The 22,936-nt window shown below is 40.7% G+C and overlaps 1 protein-coding gene across 1 annotated transcript in view; it reads left to right on the top strand.

Annotated features, from left to right (window-relative positions):
* Positions 1 to 22,936, top strand: part of LOC127511323 (proton myo-inositol cotransporter) — a 98,385-nt gene that overhangs the window by 30,003 nt on the left and 45,446 nt on the right. The window contains exon 4 of the mRNA XM_051892088.1: positions 10,112 to 10,220. Coding sequence (XP_051748048.1) covers positions 10,112 to 10,220 — 109 coding nt within the window. The remainder of the gene's footprint in view (positions 1 to 10,111; positions 10,221 to 22,936) is intronic.

The raw sequence follows: 22,936 nt of genomic DNA, 5'->3' as shown, positions 1-22,936 counted from the left end.
CCAAGGTTCAACAGCTTTTTGACTATAGTGGTGGCCCTGAGCATCGCCAGGTCTTTTTGGCCATAGAAATTATTCCTCCCCCAGAGAGAAACACTGGGTTCTACAGCCGGTGTTTTATAGTTCAGAAAAAGGATGGAGGTTTACGTCACATTTCAGATCTTCGTCAGCTCAACCACTCTCTGAGGAAATTCAAGATGCTGATGATACCTCTTATGGTGAGTCAAATCAAGTCTGAGGACTAATTTGTCACGATCAATCTAAAGGACACTTATTTTCATATCTCCATCCTTCCGAACAGGGACCGGAATCAAACTAGGCCAGCTCATCACTGAGACCCCTGCAGTGATGGCTCAAAACCAAGGAGGTTTTCCCCGAGGGGCAACCCATTTCACACGATCAAGGTTACGTGCAAGTGCCTTCGTTCCTTGGTCAAGTGGGAAAAGGCCTTGCTTCCTTTCCCAAGGCCTGGTGTTGGAAGCATCTTGACATCGAAAGTTCGTGTCAACAGATGAGTCCCACACAGGGTGGGGCGCAGTCATGGAAGGCTGCTCAGTTCAGGGTCTGTGGATAAAGCATCATCTCTTCCAGCATATTAATTTTCCTAGAGATTTTAGTGGTTATGCTAGCCCTAGGGAATTTTCTCCCAGACCTCAGAAGCTATTATGATCTTATACAAACAGACAGTGTTGTAGTCGAGACCAGCTCATTCGAGTCCCAGTCAAGACCGAGTTCAGAGTATGTTGAGTACGAGTCAAGACCAAGACCTGAGAGGGCTGAGTCCGAGTCGAGACCGAGACCAGAAAGTTTGGAGTTCTAGACACGAGAGGTATCTTATCTTTCTGGGGTACAGACGTGATAAATGTGAGGTGACAAAAGAAAGAACGACTCTGATCTGGAGGTGAAGTAAACTAACAGACTGCATAGCCTCAAACCCTGCTAAGCAATTAATCAATCAATCAATCAATCATTTTTTTACTCATAATTTGGCCTTTGTGGCTGTATTAGCCTATAGTTTTTTTTTTATTATTACAAATGTGATAAACGTTTGCGCAAATAGTATGTGTTGGGGAATTTAAAATGTAACATTTCAAATATATTCTGCTGAAATGAACAAAATGACTTGAAAAAAGATTTGTTCATTTTGCTGAACGAGATTCAAAGATCTGAGTCAGTAAAATGATCTGAACTTCCCGCTACTACCTGAGTCCTGATGCCTTTGCACTAACGTTAGTCTCAAGTCATGCGCAGTTGCGCACAAGAAAATCACCAATTATTGGACGTGTCAACCAAACATCAATTTACAGAAATAATAACATACAGTAATTAGGAAATATTTTGAATGGGACTCGAGTGGACTCGGGAATGAGTCCGATTCCTAATATGTTCAAGTATGAGTCAGTTCTGAGTCAAAATGCACACGAATCCATGACAAGACCAATACCATTACAATATGGTCTCGAGACTGAGTTCAAGACCGAGTCCGAGTCTTGAGTACTACAACTTTATCCCCACTTCTTTATCCCTGACTGTGGGAACAGCCATCCTGTCAAGGCAGGGACTGACTCCTGGGGAATGAAGACTCCACCCAACTCGGTGGAGTGAATAGGGAGCCTGTTTTTGTCACAAGAGACGTCTCACTGCCCACTGTGGCTTTCCCTCTCTCATCAAGCTCCTTTGGGACTGGATGCCATGGTACCGACGTGGCCGAGGCTTCTTCTGTGTGTGTTCCCCCCGATCACTCTGCTCCCGGGAGTTCTAGTCAGGGCCCTTGTTTAGGGGATCAGTTCCTGAATGAGGGTCTCTCAAATGAGGTTGTTGAGACCATTCTCAATTCTAGAGCTCCTTCCACGAGGATACTTTATACATTAAGTGAAGAGTATTCACTTCATGTTGCAGAGAGCACCTGCTGGACCCAGTTAACTGCCCATTGGCTTCTGTGCTGGAGTTCCTTCAAGACTGTTTTTTACTGCTGGTCTTTCCCCATCCACATTTAAGGTGTATGTGGCAGCTGTTTTTCACGTGCCATTAGCTAGTGGACCTTTGGGGCAACACCACTTGGTGGTGCGTTTCCTTCATGGTATGCTGAGGATGAGTCCTAAGGCTTAGGTTAGAGTCCCAGCCTGGGACCTATTCATAACATTGGAAGGGTTATCCCTGGCACCCTTCGAGCCTTTGGACACTGCATTTTTTAAATGCATTACTCTCGAGATTACGCTCTTACTGGCAGTCACCTCTCTTGAGAGAGTAGGTGATTTGCAGGCTCTCTCTGTGGCCTCCTCATGTCTGGAGTTCGCTCCAGGTAAGGTCCTTACCCTAGGCCGGGTTATTCACCCAAATGCCCACTGATGTGGCCTGGCCATCAGTCTTTTCATCCTTCTCCTCATGTGGTGGAACAAGAGAAGCTTCACCCGCTCTGCCAAGTTAGGGCGCTTGAGGTCTACGTTCAGTGAACTTCTCAAATAAGATGAACTGACCAGTTGCTGGTATGCTTCGGGCCCCCTTATTAGGGCTGCCTGGCTACCAAACAATCTATAAGCAGGTGGATTGTGGAAACTATTTCTATGACTTAAGAGGTGCGTGGTCTGCCTTCACCTCTTCAAGCTAGAGTTTATTCCACAAGGGGTATGGCACTTTCTTAAGGTTCCTCAGTTTGAAACTCCCGGTCACTCTGGGGTTTGCTGGTGCTTATGGTGCTTATGTCCTGAGTTATGCCTGAAAAGCTTCACAATAAGACAGGCATTTGTCAGTATGGCATAGTGGGCATCTCTTTCCCCAAAGCGTCATCATCGACTCAGCGTGAGTTCCCTCACAAGGGAACGTTTTGGGTTACAACTGTAGCCCCTGTTCCCTGAGAATGGAATGAGACGCTGCATCCCTTTGCCATGCTTCCTGCATGCCTGGGAGTGGCTTGCTTCATCCTGTCAGAAGCTACCTTTACTGTGTTGCTGGCTCCCTTTATAGCTTCCGCGTTCTGCTGGTACCCGTCACGGGATGACATTGCACTAATCAGAATTGGACAGAATTTGAAGTTGTACACAGGTTTCAGAGCAGTCACGTTGAAGGCGTTCCCAAAAGCATCACCATCGACGCAGCATCTCGTTCCCTTCTCAGAGAACAGGGGAAACAGTCATAACCCAAGACGTTAGTCTTGGTCTGAGCTCATCATTGTATAGGTGTTCTGTTTCTCGTGTTCTTGTTTCCAGATGACCTGAAGTGTAATTTAAGTTCCTTTTTATTGAAAAAAGAATAACTGCTCGCGAATAGATCCTCATGATTACTATCACTCACAATATAAAAATCCCCACCATCACACATTGTATCAAAATCCACTTTACGTTTGATCAAGACCATTTAAGGGCATGTACTTTGTACAGCACATTGGTCAACGGTAGTTGTGTTTAATTGTGCTTTATAAATAAATTGAAATTGAAATGTGATAAATGTTTTAACATGGATGAAAGAGTTTTCTGAAGCAGAAATTTCATTTGAGATTTCAATTGGTTAAAAGTGCCCCTAATTGAAGAATCGCCTAAATATGTATACTGTAATTAAACTTTAGAGATTATGCCTTATGCGGTCATTCTGCTCTGACAATGTCAACTGTTTTTACCATTGGGTTGTCATGTCTCTAACTTCACAGCATATCTGTAATTAAAAAGGAGATGGAAAAGGTGTAAAAGAACAAGAGAGAGAGAGAGAGAGGAAAAAACCTCTATTCTCCTGTAGGATTTTTCTCTGCTTATTAATATTAATTGAAAGTCGGAGTACAGCAAAAGCTCAATCATATTCCAGGCTGCTGCAGTTGTCAGCAAACCACTTCCGACTTTTACAAATAAAGAGCCTTGCTTGTACATAATTAGAAAGAAAAGTATTCTCAGGGTAGCATGGATTGTACCCACTTTTGAGGTTCTTGAGAGATATAGATGAATAGGTAATTCCTGTAATTTTTTAGAATATGAAAAAATATGAAGACTCGACACAGAAAATGATAAATGTTCGACAGTTTGATTGAGGGTATATGTAGTCTCATGTAAATAGCACTAGAAAGTCTAATTCATTCATCACTCAAACGTTTTCTCACAGAATTTTGCATTTCATTTTTGTAGTGAAAGTAGTGTTTGCTATACCAAGGAACACTATTACTAATGCTGATACTTACAAAGCCTAACCATAAGTATCTTTTTGTGTAACTCTTCCAGCATGAATTTTGTTACTTGTTGAGGTTAAAAAAATGGATCAAATGAAGTATGAATTTGTTGTTATTTCAACAATAACACTAGACAAGTTGCATGTCGAAGAATGGATAACATTGTATAATTACATTAGAATATAACAATTCAGTTTACAGCACATAAATTAAATAAATAACATAAAGCAAAAACCTGATACACATTTTTTTTATTCAGCTTTTTGTTGAAGTAAACCTTGCTGTATTTTGGTGAATTTTGTGTGCAATACCCTAGAACACTCTAGCAACTGCATAGCAATGTGCTAATGGTGCATTCAAGTTCATGCCCCCTGTCTGCCATTGGTCAGTCAAGCCCCAAACTCACTTTATTTGTTAGCGGCATAGCTCATCAGGCTAGTAGCTTAAACTAACAAAGCAATGTTTTGAAATCACAGCATACCTGCATGCAGCATTTACATTTTTAAGAGAAATCCACCTACGAATGGCTTATTTATAGTTGAGATATTTTAGTACTCTGACACCGAAAAAATTCACACACTCAAATTCACACTTTGTGAACTGGTTCGACAGAATCATTAAAAATAGCTAGTTCAAAAGAACTTCATTCACAAATCACTAAATCTAAAGACTAAATTTAAAGAGGTTTACTCCTGGACTGGTTTCAGTTTTTATTTAAAGTGGTTTGTGCATGGTTATAGTACTGGACACTATAAATTAGTCATGTCCTCGTTTTTTCTACTCTTCCTCTTTCTGCCATGACTCTGTGAAGCTTTTCTCTCCCAGTGGCCATAGGGTGCCGTCACCAAACAATATGCTTTTGTTCATTGCATCTCTGATGCCTATGAGCTTTGTGCTGGCAAAATGTCACTGCCCATCTGGGAACATATGGATCTCTCCTTTCAAAAGACTACAAAAGTGAACCCTTATATGACAAAACCTGTGATAAACCTGTCAGTATACAGAACATTTATGTCGTGGTGGGAAATGTTGACATTTTGTCAATATGTGTAATAAACTGTTTAGAGAACATATTTCAGTCAGTGGAAATGAAGTCAAAGCACTGACATAAAATTGACGATTAAAAAGTCCATGTTTATGCTATATTCTGCTTAATGTATACTGCACAGTATGTACTGCATACTGCCTCATATACACATTTATTTTTAATTGTATTTTTGGGCTTTTGCTGCTTTTACTATGGAAATGGGGGTGAGGGTTGAAGCAGTTGAACGCTACATTGTTGTCATAGTGTCAACTAGTGGCTGAACTAATTACCTAGTGCAATTCCTAATACTATTTACCACAAAATAATAGAATAGTTTGTTAGTAAGCTATTCTTATAGCACTATAGGCCTTTTCACACCATGACAAATGTTTCATTCAATGTTTCAAAATTGTGAAAATTATGTACGATTAACATTTAAAATTTTCTGTGCAAAAAACATTGCATGGCTGTTAATGTGCCTATTAAGACCCTTATGAACATTCGCATGCCATCAATGTGACAGACTTTTTTGCTAAGTGACAGTGAATAGCCGAAGAAGAATCTGAAACCTAAACTGTCCAAGAGAGAATTTGCAAAATTTATTTTTCTTTTTTTTTTTCTCAACAGGCAAATCACATTTAAAAATTGGACATTTGTGTTGGTGTGAACAGGCCTTACATCTATGGCATCTCATTGTTCAAAATGTGATCACACACTTACAGTAGCAACCTTGAATAAGTTTGTTACCATTACATACAATGCAGGGATTCCCCAACTTTTTTGTCAGCTGAACCTAGGCCTAATATATTTATTTGAAGTACTCACTGAGATTTTAATTTAATAAGTCTATACTAATAATAAATAATAAAATTATTTTTTTTAATTATTCATTTTAATTTAAAAAAATTTAAGATTTAATTACTTAATAGCCTTCCATTAAACCCCATGCAGTTCCATCAAGAACCTCAGCCTGGGAAACCCTGATGTATTGTAATATTTAATGCACTTATTGTTGATGATAAAGAATGGAATGTATGTTCTCTCTCTTTGTATTTTTATATCACTATGTTATAGGATTATTTATTTCAATTATAGATTATTTAAATCAATTTGATAAAGGAGTTAGGTCAAAAGTAATCTTAAAGGTAATCAAAAAGTAGTATGATTATATTACCTTAAATGTGTATTGTAATGGATTACATTACTAACTACTTTTTTTTCGTCATGTTATTTGGAATCAGTAGCTAACTACAATTTGTAAGTAATTTAGCACTGGTGACAATCAAGACTTTCTTTGTAGCTTTTTTTCAGAGCCTAGCAGAATGAACAAAACTTCTAGGTGATAGTACTAGAGAGAGAAAATGCAAGAAAAAGCGTGAGAAAGCGAGACCACACTCCCGTCTCCTGGGCATGTCTGGAAACCTAGCAACCAGTCATTCAGGGCTCTCTTGGATAACTACCCAGCTGCCAAGGTGCATCTGTGTAGCAGGGTGGCTCAAGCTTAAACCAAGTCCAGAGATAGCGAGGCTGACGTGGTGACTAAAAACAGGGATGCCTGGCAACCATTCTACCTGTGGCTCGGTCAGAAGTGCATAAAAGAGAAATCAGACTGTCTAATGACACATTCATCTTATTGTTTCTTTGTTGCCATGGTGTGTTTGAAAGAAAAGAGCCAACGTTCTTCGCCTGTCCTCCATTGAACTGCCTCATAATAACACACTAGTGGTCAGTCGCGCTGACAGAGGCTTGTAGCGCAATAAGAATGAGCACATGCTTAATTAGCGACTGATGAATGTAGTTGACTGCCTTTTTGTGGTATGACACATCAGCCTGCTGTCTTTGAATTGATTCAGATATCACTGACACTGACATTTTTGTTATCAATGGAGGTCACTTGTTCTCAGGCAACCTTATTGATTATGGGCTTCTTCGTGGATCGCTTGGTCAGCTGGTTACTTTCTAGTGCTGGTGATCATGGCATTGAATGGTACAAAACAATTACAGAGTAAAACATTTTTTATCCTACATCCTTGGATGTCAGATGTTTTTTTACATAACAAATGTATTGCTATAAATCCATAAACTTTGTCCATAAACAAAATAAATAAATAGATAATAAAAAAAAGTCCATAAACTTTATTATGATGTTGTTAGAACTGCCCCTGCCAATGTTTCCATAAACCTCGAAAATGTAATGTTGCAGTTTTGTACTGATTATTTTTTTTTGCTTGTGATATCTTGGTAACTGTAACGTTCGGGCTGAGGAAGAAGACAAGGCGAAAGTAGATCTGAATGCAGCAGCCAAAAAAAAGAGAGAGAGAGAGAGAGAGAGAGAGAGAGATCCACAAACAAGAGTAAACAAAGGAGTGTGCTAGAACACAGTCAACACCAAACAATGAGCAAACTGAGGGCAATATATACAGAGTGAACTTAATGAACAAAACAAGGATCCAGGTGTGTGAAATCAATGAAACAATGAGTAACCATGACAACCAATCAAAACATACTTAATAACCGAAGCTGTTTTCGAAATCTCCCCCTATACCCTCATTCACTATTCCCTACATTAGTCCACTAATATAGTCCACTTGAAGAAGTGAAAGAATACAATCGAGCGAATTCGTACACTGCGCCGGAGTGCGCCGGAAGGGCTGCCACTTTTGCATAGTTTGTGCTTGCTGTTTAATAATGAAAACATTTTTCTTGAACTCTGCTGTGGAAACTATGTACATCCCTTAATTAAACAATTTAATAATCAATTAAAAATGAATTTATACTTGTATGATATTACACTGTAGCCACAATGCACCAGCGGTTTCGAAACAGGATGGATTAATGAGTCAGCTGCGGGCGCCATCTTCTGGTGAGACGCGGGAATTCATTCGGCACATCCCTCACAGCGTATTATGGGTAATCTCTAGCCGTTGAGTGTACATCAGTTGTATGTGCACTCGAAAACGTCCACTGTGGCTTCGGACACCACTACAAATGGCTGTCCCCCTCAAATAGTGCCCTAACTCAGTGTTATGAAATGCTATAAAACCATTTTGTGTTTGCTGAGTTTCTCTTCACAGTGAAGAGATCATGTAACAGATATTGATGTGTATAAAATGACTTCCACTTAAAGAAGCTCTTGCCACACTAGTCAAGAGCGCACACTCTTTTGCTTTCAGAGGCATTTAAGAAAAAAGGTGTTTTTCTAGGCTAGTGCCATTGCAGTTGAACATAATTGGGGATTCCATGATGGTGAGGCTCAAAATGAAAAGAATTACCCTCTTGTTTAAAAAGAAAAAATGGTTCAAGAACACAAGCCACACACAACCTACAGTAGCCCCTTCACCAGCCACTATACTGCTAACATTTCACTGCTTCAGTTAATGTCTCACCCTTTGATATTAGCAAAGAGAAAAGCTAACTGGCCGAGTGGTTTCCATGGAGATGAAGAGGGGATCTTTGTCAGGGTGACAGCAAATTTAAGGGTGTAAAATATATACAGAGAAAAATTCAAGTGCTCATTTGCAACCCTTCTTCAAATAAGCTATATCGGATTGGAATACTGGCATACTGCTTACTGGTTACTGCACAGTATACAATTTAAAACGAGTCGTGGGAAGAAGGAGTTGTGAATCGGCTAACGTTCAACAACTTTTATCTCGTTGATGTGCCTTTGCTGCCATGATAACCAGTGCCTGTATAACTTCCATGATGACTTTTGGTGCTTCCTTAGTTACCAGGTTTCCTTGCAGCCCACTGCAATTAGATTAAAAGGGTACACAGATGTTTTGCCAGTTTTGTTTGGAAGTAAGGATTGCATGTCTAAATGGATGAAGTTAGCATCTCATTAAATGCACTGTTCCTCTGTACAGTCCTATTCCGAGTGGTTCATGAATTTGAGTTTGGGGCGGTAATCAAATAAGCGTCTCTAGTTGTTGTCTCTGGAGAATATCCAGTCTTCACTCGGCATGAGAACCTGCAAGCTTCCTCTGACAATATCAGACTAACACAGGACAATTTCACTCCCAATAGTGGTTTATGTGTGAAAATGTATAGGAATAATACACCCAAAAATGAAAATTCTGAAAACCCTATGCCATTTTTTTTTCTCTCAGTACTCATGATATTTTCTGTTATAAGCACTTTGCTACTCTTACTAAATGTTTGAAATCAATTTAATAAATGTCATTGTCTTGGAATGAAAAAAATAATGACGTACTAACAAATGTATGTGCTTTATTTTAATGCCATGGATTAGCCTCCTTTGATATGAGCTTACTGAAAGTATAGGCAGCTATTTTAACTTCAAAAGTTTGAGAGACAATTATTGTGTTTTAAGTTATGCTTTTCTTAGCCATAGTGTGAAGAGAGAAATGTCAAAAGGTCACACAAAAATGTTTTAAGTATCATAAATGTACCATAAAATTTGTCCATATGACTATATTCCAAGTCTTTTGAAGACTTGTTCAAAACGTTTTTGTTGACTAGATTTTGTCCTTTGAATGAAAATGTCCAAACAATACACTTGAATTTCATGAATTTAATAATAAACCTTAAAATATTCCATAGGTTTTCTAAATGTAATATAAAATATACGTGTTTGAGCGCAGTTTACAGCCAAAGAGACACATCAGTGTTAGTAAATGTAAAGAGTGTCAAACTACTATTTCTCAGTTTTGCTTCTTCCTGGTGAAACTCATATTTTCGATCATTTTGAAGCATAAAACAGAGCTTTAATTTAATCCATAAATTGAATACCATCCATTCCCAAATCTACAGCTATGAATCTGCCATAGCTCTCAAATCTCATTTAATCAATTTAATCGCTGTCAGTGTAAATGAGGCGTTAACAGGGATAGAGGTAATAGGACATGTGAGTCATTCTTGTTGTTGATGCAGGTCTACATGTTGACGTAAATATGTATTTATATTTGTGCTTCCAGAGGGCCCAGTGATCTGGCGCATGTTGACCTACCCTCCAGCTCGCCGTGCTCTCATTGTGGGTTGTGGACTCCAGATGTTCCAGCAGCTTTCTGGCATCAACACGGTCATGTAAGACTCCTTCACAATTCTTAGCTCAATTCTCAGGTGTTCTTTGAATCTCAACTCTAATCAGCGAAAATAAGTGTGTTATTTTTTTAAGAGGCTATTTCGTACAGTTTTTTAGCATTTCACTTGTAAATCCAGTAATAATGCCAATCAAGGTTTCTTGGATGTTTCAAAACATACTTAGCTGCCTTGTTGTCTATAGGCAACTACCTTGTAAGGAAGCACCTTATTTAAATTGAAAAGTGACTGATTTGGAACACATTTGCTACACTGTGACAGACCCTGAGAATTAAATACTGTAGATGATTTTTGGTACTGTGCCTTTAAAACTTTTATATGTAAATGATTACGTTCATCAAAGCGGGTCAAGCTGCTGAAAAGATACTAAAAAGATGTGTATATTTAAACATGGTCAGCCATATGTCATGATGTCATAATCATGAAGATTTCGGAATGTCATTTTGCAGTTTAGTTTCAATAATTGGTATACTTACAATAATAGTATGTGTACAAAACAAAAAAAATATATCTTGATTTAAATATGTCCCCTTTAAAAATAGATGTTAATTTATGTAGGACAGACTGTTTCATAACTGATTCAAAATTCAGAAATTGTTTATTCACATTCACAGATGTGACTGTGCCTTTAATTCTCATTTTAGCTACATTTCAATGGATACCCTTCTAAAGTGTGATTTCCTCTTCGTGATCTCTTGTCTTTTTCGCTCCTTATGCACTGACTATTTTTCAAGCATTGTAAACAATCTCGAAATGTGTGCTGTTGCTAAGCAACCCCTCATGGCAAAATGAGAAGTGTTTATGGGAGGGAGAGGGGAAAATTGTGTTACTGTGTGTTTACTTTTTCTCAGCTGTCATTTTGGAAGATGACAGGTCATGACAGATGGATCCTAAAATGACATTCTCGATCAATCAAACACCTTCATTCTTATCCTTCTGTCGCTGTCAATCAATCTGTCCAGAGCAGGTTTAGACAGACAGTATAGCAGTTAAAACTGTCAGGTACACTCACACACACATATATATGAAGTAGTATTTGTATGGTTTAACCTGATGTGCTATTTCGTATTTACCCACAATTCCCTATTCCTCAATCGTACTTGCACTGTCAGATGTCAATCCTTTGTACACAGGAAGTCTTGTTCTGGGATGTGTCATCTGTCAAGCTTAACCTCTGCAAGCAGTATTTGTCAATACCTCTCATGGTGCAAATGTCTTGGGGGACTTCTGCCGATTTTATGTTAGATGGAAAAAATTGATTTGGTTCACTTTGTTATAATGACTGTCAAGGGAGAGAGAGACTTTTTGACTTCATAAAACCACCATTACAGCATTTACCAACAGAAGCCCACTGTCCTATTATCCATATTGTTAACTAAAACTATTAAAATAATTTTCGTTAATTGAAAAAAGCTGAAATAAAACAAAGTATAAATATTAGATGAAAAAACATAAACTTAAAGGCACAATATGTAAGATTTTTGGATTAAAATATCCAAAAAACACTAGAACGGTGTTATATATTTTGTTGACTTGTGTACTTACATTATCGCAGATGTTTCCAAGAATGTTTAAATCCAAAGAAATAAGCAATTTTAACCAGGACATGGATCATGTCCGTGCGTCGCCTATCAATGACATCATACCTGCATTACCCTCATTTTATTATGTAGAAACCATGGAAACACCAAAGACGCTTTAATATATTATGTTTTCATAGACAAGGGAACAACTGTTTGAACACATTTATAGACAGAAAATTAATCATTGTTATAAAGCTCAATACATTTAGTCTTATTGTTTGAATCTCATTTTCTTGATTTTCCGCAAGCACCATGTTTTTATCATGCCTCAGAGACAACACTATTATGTCAAGTGGCTAACATAGCATAATCAGATGCAGCTTTATTTTTAGTAACAGTAATACAGCATTCTCTCAGTCATGCAATATGTTTTAAAATTAATTGCATGCCATTTAACAACACAAGCCATCCAGCGTGTATTAATATGATATTCTAATATCGATCTAGCTTACTGCAGTGTGCAACAAGTGTCTCATAGCTGCCGTCGAGCGAATGCACAGAGTAACGTTATAACATAATTTTCAACACAAATGTATCTAAAATGATAAACAGTGCTGCGTTACCCCACATAAGCTTGACCGGAAGAAGTGGAAGTGGCGACTGTGGCATAATAAAAGTTCTGCTGCTGTCGAGCTGCGTGTCGCAGTCACGCTTGTCTCTCATATTAGCAGTTGCTCCAGCGGCCTCGTTCCGCTCCCACAGCACTCGGCCCTGCTCTGCCTCATACTATGGTAACATTAATAATCTCATTAATGAACATGATTTCTGTCCCGTACCGATTCTTTTCCACCGGCTGAAGATGACATTTAAAAAATTACATATTGTGCTTTTAAATAAAATAAATAAAACATGTTTAAGTACCAAAATCACTAATACAATTAATAAATTAATAATTATAGATAAATAAAAATAAAAGAAATAATAAAAATGAAGAAAGCATACAACAAAATACATGAATACATGAAATACATTAAATGAAAATATAAAAATAAAACTAATATGTATACATGCATGTGTGTGTATATATTTAATATATATATATATAGTCATGGAGTCGCAACCATCACAGACACCAATCAGCCCATCATCACTAGATCCGCCCACTCGTTCACTCTCCCCGGAGTTCTGATTCACCACAACTGCACCTCCTCATCAAGTCACCACATATAAGCCCTCACTACCTGTACTCCGTTGTCTGGTCTCGTCTCACACACATGAACAGACTCCTTACTCACCTGTGAACTTCCCTGATCCCACGAATCCTGTCTTCAGTCGTCTGTCTTCTGTCATCTGCTCCCTGCCTGTTGTGTTTTTCTGTCTCGCCTGCCTGTGTTCACCTGCCAAAGATATTCAAGTTACTCGTCAGCTAAGTCATCTATTGATTCATTCGAACTTCTATACTCACCATTGCTGCATCCAGATCCTGTGTATGATCCATCCTGTGAAATAAACTCAGTTTATATTCTACTTACCTGTCTGCTGCCTTCTGTTCTGTGACAAAAGACCAGACCCAAAAAGTATGCAGAGTACAACGAACGCTGGAGGAGATCGTTCCACCGATCCATTCGCAGACATCGTACAAGCAGTTCGTCATTCACTCATGCCGACAACACCCGGAGCTTTGCCTGCTGCCTCTGCCAGTCCCATGGCCTGACCAGCGACATTCACCGGTGAGGCGGAGGATTGCAACGGGTTTGTTCTCCAGTGCTACCTGTATTTTGAGATGCAGTCAATTTACTAACGACAGAGCTCGATTGGCATCTGCTCTCTGGTAGAGCGCTACAGTGGGCACAATCCCTGTGGAATTCCAACACCCAGGTAACCACGTCTCTTCCAGCATTTATCAGCCACTTTAAGGAAGTTTTTGGTCAGACTGCATCCGAGCTATCTGTGCACGATCAACTGTTTAACTTGCATCAAGGAAAATCCTCTATCAGTGCTTATGCTGTCCAGTTCCGCACCCTGGCTGCGTCAAGTGGTTGGAATGAGACTGCACTGCTCACAGCGTTTTGACAAGGGCTCAACAATGAAGTCTGCCAACTCATGGAAATTTACGACGATACTATGGGGTTAGAGAACTTCATTCAAAAGACTATTCGTGTATCACAGCGCCTGTCGGCTTGCTCTCTGCCCTTACCCGTTGCACATCCTCTGTCCTCCATTCCATCTGTCACCTTTCCAGCACCAGAACCTATGCAAGTCGACTCATATCATCTCACTCATGTGGAGCGTCAAAGGAGGATACTCAACCATCTGTCTGTATTGTGGGGGAGAAGGTCATATACTTACCATCAGTCCCGTTCGACCACCACGCTCAGCGGTGAGTACTATTCAGCTTCCTCCCAAAATCGCTCCATTAACCAGAACTACCGTACATGTTCTAACTCCACAAATCTGTGTTTCAGCGCAAGCCCTTATCGACTCTGGCTCAGCGGGGAACTTCATTTCTCACCAATTACTCCAGAAACTCAATGTCAGGAGGAAACGCTGCTTCCAGGAATTAACCATTCACATCATTCAAGGAAAGCCGCTGGGCCGTGGTCGCATCAGTCACTTCTCCCCCACCTTGACGCTCCGCATCGGCTGCTTGCACATGAAGAAGATCTCGTTCATGGTACTGGAAGGTTCCACCACAGAAATCATCCTGGGATGCCCTTGGATGTCGCAACATCAACCCCAAGTTAACTGGAACACAGGAGAGATTCTGCAGTGGAGTGACTCTTGCCTTCAGAACTGTCTAACTCCAGTTATCAAGTCTTCAGTCCCTCACTCTCACAACCGATCCAGTCCTGTAAAACCTGCTGTTCCTCTCTGTTCAACCTCAGTCGAAAGTCCAGAGACTGTGAGTAAAGTGAAGATTTCTTCTGACTACAGGGCGTTCCAGGATGTGTTCAGTAAGCGGTTGGCTACGTTACTACCATCACATCAGCCATGGGACTGCGCTATTGACCTGCTACCTGGGGCAACTCTGCCTAAGGGCAGAGTTACCCATTGTCCATCCCGGAGCAGAAGGTCATGGAAGAATACATCCAGGAGGCATTAAAACAACAGTTCATTCACCTCAACTCACAAACCGTCAATATAGTTATCCTCTTCCTCTGGTCCCAGCAGCCCTGGAACAGCTGCGTGGAGCTCGCATCTTCTCAAAGCTAGACCTGCAGAGTGCCTATAATTTGATCCGCATCCGCAGAGGAGATGAATTATCACTCCTTCCGGGCACTACGAATACTGGGTTATGCCGTATGGCCTGTCCAACTCACCTTCTGTCTTCCAAGGTTACATGAATGAAGTGTTCTGGGAATTCCTCCAAAGATTCGTCATAGTGTACATCGACGACATCCTCGTCTATTCTCGGAATTTGGCTGAGCATCATCATCACATGAAGCAGGTCCTCACCAAGCTGAGAGAACACCACCTGTACCTAAAGCTTAAAAAATGTGAGTTCCAGACCACCTCTGTGCACTTTCTGGGTTATGTCATCAACCATCAAGGCATCCAGATGGACCAGAGGAAGGTGGTGACTATTCAGAACTGGCCCCAACCCAGCAGTATCAAGGAACTACAATGTTTCCTGGTATTCGCTAACTTCTACAGAAAATTCATCAATAACTACAGTTTGCTCAGTTCTCAAGGGCTGGCCCAAGTCTCTGTCATGGACCCCTTCAGCCATCGAAGCTTTCCACCATCAAAGGAAGCCTTCCAGTCCGCTCCGATCCTGGTCCATCCTGACCCAGAACTCCCGTTTGTTGTCAAGGTAGATGCTTCCATCACCGGGGTCGGAGCGGTGCTTTCACAGCAGCCGGGGGATCCTCCACGCCTCCTTCCATGCGCCTTCTTCTCTTAAGAAGCTATCCCCAGCGGAGCAGAAATACGATATCGGCAATCATGAGCTCCTAGCCATCAAGGTAGCGCTAGAAGAATGGAGACATTGGCTGGAGAGAGCAAAGTTTCGCTTCGAGGTCATCGCAGATCATCGAAACCTGGAATATCTGCATGAAGCCAAACGCCTTAACCCACGTCAAGCCAGATGGGCCCTCTTCTTCACTAGGTTCACCTTTACAGTCACTTATCATCCTGGGGAAAAGAATGGCAGAGCAGATGCCTTGTCTCGACTTCATAAACCCGATCCTGAATCAGAATCTCCAGAGCCCATTCTCCCTCCAGCCATGATCGTTAGTCCCATACAGTGCTCCATTGATGTCCACATCACTCAAGCTACCCGCTCTGAACCTGCTCCGCCGGGAGGTCCTGAGGGGCTTCTCTATGTTCCATCAGCTCTTCGTCAGCCCCTCATGGATTTAGCTCATTCCTCTCCGGGCTGTGGACACCCAGGTAGTAATCGTACCCTTTTGCTCTTACGTCATCATTACTGGTGGCCCTCCATGACCCACGATATCTCCCGATTCGTCAAGAGCTGCTCAGTCTGCGCCATCACCAACACCCCACGGAGACTCCCAGAGGGAAAGCTAGTTCCACTTCCTGTTCCACATCGACCATTGTCTCATCTGGGCATAAATTTTATGACCGACCTCCCTTCTTCTGATCAAAACACGTGAGTGTTCACCATAGTGGATCGCTTTTCAAAAACCTGTAAGCTCATTCAGCTGAGAGGCTTACCCACTGCCTTCGAGGCTGCTGAAGTACTCTTCCAGCATGTGTTTCGCCATTTCAGTCTACCAGAAGACATTGTATCCGACCGAGGTCCACAATTCATCTCCCGGGTCTGGAAGGCGTTCTTCAAGCTTCTCGGAGTGACTGTCAGCCTTTCCTTGGGCTATCATCCCCAAACCAACTGCCAGACTGAGCGGAAGATCCAAGAGATCGGGAGGTACCTACGGACCTACTGCCACCAGAACCAAGGCAGCTGGAGCCGATTCCTCCCCTGGGCGGAATATGCCTAGAATTCCCTCAGGCAATCCACCACCGGACTCACACTATTTAAGTGTGCGCTTGGATACCAACCTCCTCTGTTCCCGTGGTCCGGTGAATATATATATATATATATATATATATATATACACACACAGAAATCATTTCACTTTTAAGAAGTGTTTTCTCAACATTGCATATCTAATAAGCTCCTGACAAACACATTAATTATTATTTGAATTATCACTCAGTGAGTCATTTAACCCTGTATTACTATCTGTGGAAAGCTTTTGTCTTTCAAACACATTGGCACTATCACTCTCTCTCCTCTCCACCTGTAACTGGTGTGTAGTGAGCGCACTGGTGCCGTTGTACTGTGGCTGCCATCGCATCATCCAAGTGGATGTTGCACACTGGTAGTGGTTGAGGAGAGACCCCTGATATAATTGTAAAGCGCTTTGGGTGTACAGTAGTACATAAGAAAGTGCTATATAAATGCCTCAATTATTCATTAATTTATTCATAAAATGTGCAAATTCACGTCATTTTATATTTACATGCAATGTAGTGATTCCAGAACTTTTTTGTCAGCTGAACCTCTTTGCCCTAATATATTTACTGGAAGTAAACCTTTAGATGTTAAGTTAATAAGTTACGTCAAAAGTAAAACTAAGCCAATAATAAATAATAATTAAAAGTTCAAGGTTTTCTGATGTCAGTTAATGGTCACATGACAGGTAAACAAATATATATAGTTTTAAAAATGTTTTATTTTGGTTGTTTTTTAAAATTATTTATTGATAAGCATTATTTACTATTTATTAACTATGATTTAATTACTTAATAGCTTTTCATTAAACTCACAAACTCCTGCAGTTTTTTCATGAATCCCAGTCTGGGAAACCCTGACATAATGTAGTATTTAATGCACTTCATGTTGTTGATAACAAAGAATGGAATATATTTTCTTTCTCTTTGTATTTTTATATTAATATGGTACAAGATTATCCTATTCAAATCAATGTGATAAACGTGTCAGGTCAAGAGTAATCTAAAAAGTAATCAAAAAGTAGTCAGAATACATTACCTGAAATGAGTAATCTAGATTACATTACTAACTACAATTTTTGTCATGACATTTGGAATCAGTAACTGACTACTATTCGTAAGTAATCTACCCAGTACTGTATGCTACACAAAATAATTTTTTAAAAAATTTTTATTTATTTATTTTTTATCTTCACCGGCTTACTATATCTGAACACAGGGACACTAGATTTGCTTAATCAGTGATAAGCAGCCCCTCCTGATGGACAAGACCAACTGTGTAGGCTGAAGCACTGGCCATGCTGCTGGTGTAATTAGCTTGTGCTAATGCTTCCTTCCAATCAGCCATTGAACAAGTCTGCTTTCCTGCAAACACTCTACTCCCAAGCCATTATTCACATGCCTTAATTGATAATTAATGTATTTTTTAGCATATAACATTGTCGTTACATGCTAATACAAGGGTCCTACCATTTAAACAAATCTCAAGGGTTGTTAGAGGAGTCATTCTTGCTGATGTTGGATTGTCGTTTATTTCTGAGGCATCCTGTATGTTCATGTGTGTGTAGCAACTGAGCCTCATCTGTGCCTGGATAAAATGATTAGATTAATCCCTGCTGCCGAAACAGACAGAACAATCCGGAATCTCTGTGTTTTAATAAAGATGGATGCTCATTATAGTCACTAGTGGTCATCAGCTATACAGATTGGTTCAAGTGTTACATTGTTGGCCTGTTTATGTTCTTGCTGGCACGGTATGACTTGTTCCTTGGATTTGTGACAGTGCTGGCACCACTGGTGCTCTGTGTTTTTTGATACGTATGGAGTTGTGCATGATTCATACTTACCAGCCGTGAACCTCCCACAGTGTGTTCACTGACCAGACAAACAAAAAAATTGCAAGAGCTTCTTGAAAGTGGCAAGCTCTGATCTGGGGTGTGTTACCCAGCTATTGTTGCAAGATCCATCATTACCAAGAGCTCAACTATTTGGCATTTCCCTAATCCATAGTTCCAGTGAACATTCGACTTGGTCTTTAATAGATCATGTTCAATAAACAAGCTGATATTCAGTACATTCCATGTGAATTTAGTCCATATATATATATATATATATATATATAATACATTTAATTCTATATATTTTAAAGTGTCAACAATCAGTTTTTGAAGAGTGCATGTTTGCATAAATGTGTAAGGTTCCATCTTACGGGGTATGATGTAAGATGGAACTCACAATGCATCAAATATCAAATAAAATGACAGACAGAAATAATAAAGTGAAGTAGTCTTCAGATGCCATATTCTTGAAGAAATTACATGGAGAAAGCTTCTGACTGAAAAAACTGCTTGTATACAGGAGTAAAGTGTACACAAAATTACATATTGCATGTTAACGTGATTAAAATAATGAATGGCTTTGTGTTGTTCATGTAAATAAACTATAATAACTGACATTAACTGCGATTTTGAATCGGTTAATTAGTAGAAGTTCTTAACCCACCACCTGAATGTGACATCATTAAATACAGTCCTAAATTGTGGAACAGACGTGGTTAAAACGATGGAAGAGCAACCATGTTACTCCATTCTGTTCAGTTTAGATTTGTTCATGGAATTTTAGTTTGTAATTCTTCAGTTCCTGTGTTTTTTTGTTTGAATTCCCCACCACCTATCTGTTACAGTGGACACTAACTATCATCACAGCTGTTTGTCATTTAGCTCATCACCTTTGTCTATTTAAGTTCTTGCTGTTTACTTATTCTTTGTCTGGCCACGTTTTTGTTTGGGTGTGTTTCTCAGCCTTTGTTGGATTACTTTGCCTGTTTTGATTAAACTTCATATTGGATTTTTGGTCCCACTTTATACTAGGTGGCCTTAACTACTATGTACTTACATTTAAATTAATAATTTGATACAATGCACTTACTGTGTACATACATGTTTTTACATTGTACTTATTTTTTAAAAAAAATACCTGCATGTAATTACATCTGTGATGTTACATTTATAATTACACTGTTGACCCATCCCTTACAGCTTGACCCACCCTTAAACCTACCTATACCACCAAACCTGTCCCGTATCCCACCTCAATAGCAGTTTTGTTTTGCAATACAATATGAACACAATAAGTACATTGTACTTATTTTTTTGATGCAAATACATAGTAGTTAAGGCCACCTAATATAAAGTGGGACCGGATTTTTATCCATCTGACTCCTTGTCTCTTTGTTTGCTACGACACACCTGAAAGTGTGACAGATGACCAGACTGCCCAAAAATGGACGATAGGGCAAAAATTCAGGAGAGCCATTTTTTTTTTTTTTTTCTTTTGTAAAGGACTTTTGTCACCTAGCCATCACCAGCTCCCTTGACAATGAGATCCTGAATACCTTGTTCCAGATCGGGGCTACTTTCAACCACCCCATCGACCTCCCAGACACCACAGGCCTGAACTGGAGGGAAACCGTCATTAAGTGTCTGGAGAGCTTTTGCGTCCCAATCCAGAGCACAGCCAGACCCAGCGCATGCTTCAACGCCATCGACCATGGAGGAATTGTGCGTGCCCCCCGCAGATGTTGAGGGTCAACCCGCAGCGACAAGTGAGCCAGAGCCCAAGGAAGAGAGGACAGGTCTCACCATCGCCCCGGAAGTGGAACCCCGACATGAATCTGACCAGGGAAGTGAGCCCGCAACACCAACAGCCGAGGGAACGAAGACAGAGGACTGGCTGATGGACTTCAAAGGGGACTTGTCGACTCCCACCCTGTCCCACCCGGTATCTGAATCTTTATTTCCTATGAAGAACTTTAAGGACTCTGATTCATCAGTCTTCTCAGAAATATTGCTTTGTAAGGACAGCATGGTGAACATTATGGACTGAGACTCACACTTTGCATTAACCTGTGTGGACTGTGTTATGATTACTGTCATTCTGTCAAGTCCCGTGTCATCACCACCACCACAGAGCTCAGCCAGTCATCCAACCCCGTTGCTGCTGGATGTTTGCATCCCTGTGCCGTCTCTGAGGAGTCCCTGCTATGACATCGAGTTGCAGATCACGTAACCACCGGCAGTGCCCGTGCGGAAGGATCGTACGGCTTTGCCTCCAGCCTCTGATCACTTCTCTCCCTCTCGGCCCGTCTGTCAGCTCCGCCTTGGCTCCTGACTCCACCGGAGACCCTCGGCCTAGTGGCTCCACAGGGTTCCCTTGTCCCACCAGCTCCTCCTTGCTCAGTCATCACACCACTTCCGCCACGGACCTGCACCGGGTTCCTCCTTTCCTTCAGTCTAGCCACCATCTTCGGGTCACACCAGCATCGCCCCAGTCCTCTTGTACTCTGGCTCCACCTCCGATGCACATCACCACGGCTGCGCCCAGGTCTCCGGAACCTGCGATAACGCTCAGCTCCATCGACCCTCCGTCTGCGCCTGTGGATCCATCGGCCTTGTCTCCATCGGTCGGCCCCCAGATGTCGACAGCCATGTCATCTACATCTTGGCTCCTCCCTCCTTCGACTCTGCTGTGGGCTATAGGCACTGGGAAGCTCTGGATCTTTGCCATTATACATTATACATCTTTGCCGTCTGGGTTTTGTTGTCGGTCATCGGTCACCCATCCTCTGTCGCCACTTAACACCATCCCTTCGTTGTCCCATTGCCATCCATGAGGCTCATTATAGAAAGTGCCATATATTAACCATATTTTCTTGAGGCACTTTGTCGGATGTTTTCTCTTTGGATTTACTTGCCCTTAAAGTCAAAATTAAATTAAAATTCAGTAATTCACCCTATCATCTATTTTGTAAATGCATGTTATAGATCTTATTGTGAATGATTCATGCATGTAAATGATTTTCTTTTGACTTCGTAAGGTTTAATAAAAATGTCATAACTAACTAAAGTTTAGTTTTTCTCTCCAGTAACAAGGATTTCTCCAATCGTTTAGTCCGTGTAAACCCTGCCCCTCCACAAGTGACTGCAAGCTTGCAAACATTTTTTTAGTTCGACACCCACATTTCAAAATCTATGCTCTACTTTTTTACTTCTTTTTTAATAAACCGTTACACTCAGATGTATGTCATAATATGGAAAAAAAGATTTGTTGCTACTTCCATTTCTTCGCGACATTCATTATTACAACATATTGTGATCAATGTGTATTTTAATCAATATTTGCTTCTGCCATAATCATTTAATTCACATGCTCCTAACTCAGAAAGTCTATTTTTTGTTTGTGTTTGATGTGTGTTCTTGGGTGCAGATCAGCATGTGTATATAATAGTCAAGTCAAGTCACCTTTATTTATATAGCGCTTTTTACAATGTAGATTGTGTCAAAGCAGCTTTACATTGATAACTGGTACATTATTTGGCTGCACAGCAGCTCTTAAAAGAATTGTGTCAATGCAGGCAGATCAAAGCACTGTTGAATATCAAATGTCAAGTCAAATGTCAAGTGTCCCCAACTAAGCAAGCCAAAAGGCGACAGCGGCAAGGAACCCAAACTCCATCAGGTGACATCAGGTGGCAGACAAGTGGCAAATAGGTGTTTAAATGGAGAAAAAAAACCTTGGGAGAAACCAGGCTTAGTCGGGGGGCCAGTTCTCCTCTGGCCAACAGTGCTTTGCTACGATTCAGGTAGCTATCATAAGTCCGACAGGATCGCAACATTCAAAGTATTTATTCCAGTTCCATCCAATTGAGGATCGTATTCATCACGGCGGTATGGACGGTTGTTGAGGAACTGTGTCGTGGCTGTCGTGTCGATGAGGCCCTCACAGTGGATGATCTAGTTGACTCAATCTCTGCTGATACTTCAGGGCTGTGTTTTGGTCGTGTCAAGGTGCAGGTCCTTGGTCTCACCTGGATACGGCCCGGATCCGGTTGACTACGGTGAACCTCGGGATAACCAGAAAGACTAATATTAGCGTAGATGCCATTCTTCTTCTGATGTAACAAGTACATCAGGCGTTATAGGAAGTGTTCCCGGGTTCCGGTTGACCTAATTTATGCAGCCTAATAATCCTTTAACAGATTTGAAAATATATATTGGTAATGTGTTATGTGTATGCCAGGTTAAAGAAATGCGTTTTTAGTCTAGATTTAAACTGACAGAGTGTGTCTGCTTCCCGAACATTGCTAGGAAGATTGTTCCAGAGTTTAGGTGCCAAATAGGAGAAGGATCTACTGCCTGCGGT

This window comes from Ctenopharyngodon idella, chromosome 4 (assembly GCF_019924925.1).
Source record: "Ctenopharyngodon idella isolate HZGC_01 chromosome 4, HZGC01, whole genome shotgun sequence".
Classification (NCBI taxonomy): domain Eukaryota; kingdom Metazoa; phylum Chordata; class Actinopteri; order Cypriniformes; family Xenocyprididae; genus Ctenopharyngodon; species Ctenopharyngodon idella.
Note: the sequence above shows the minus strand (reverse complement) of the source record. Positions and strands in the feature narration are given on the sequence as shown.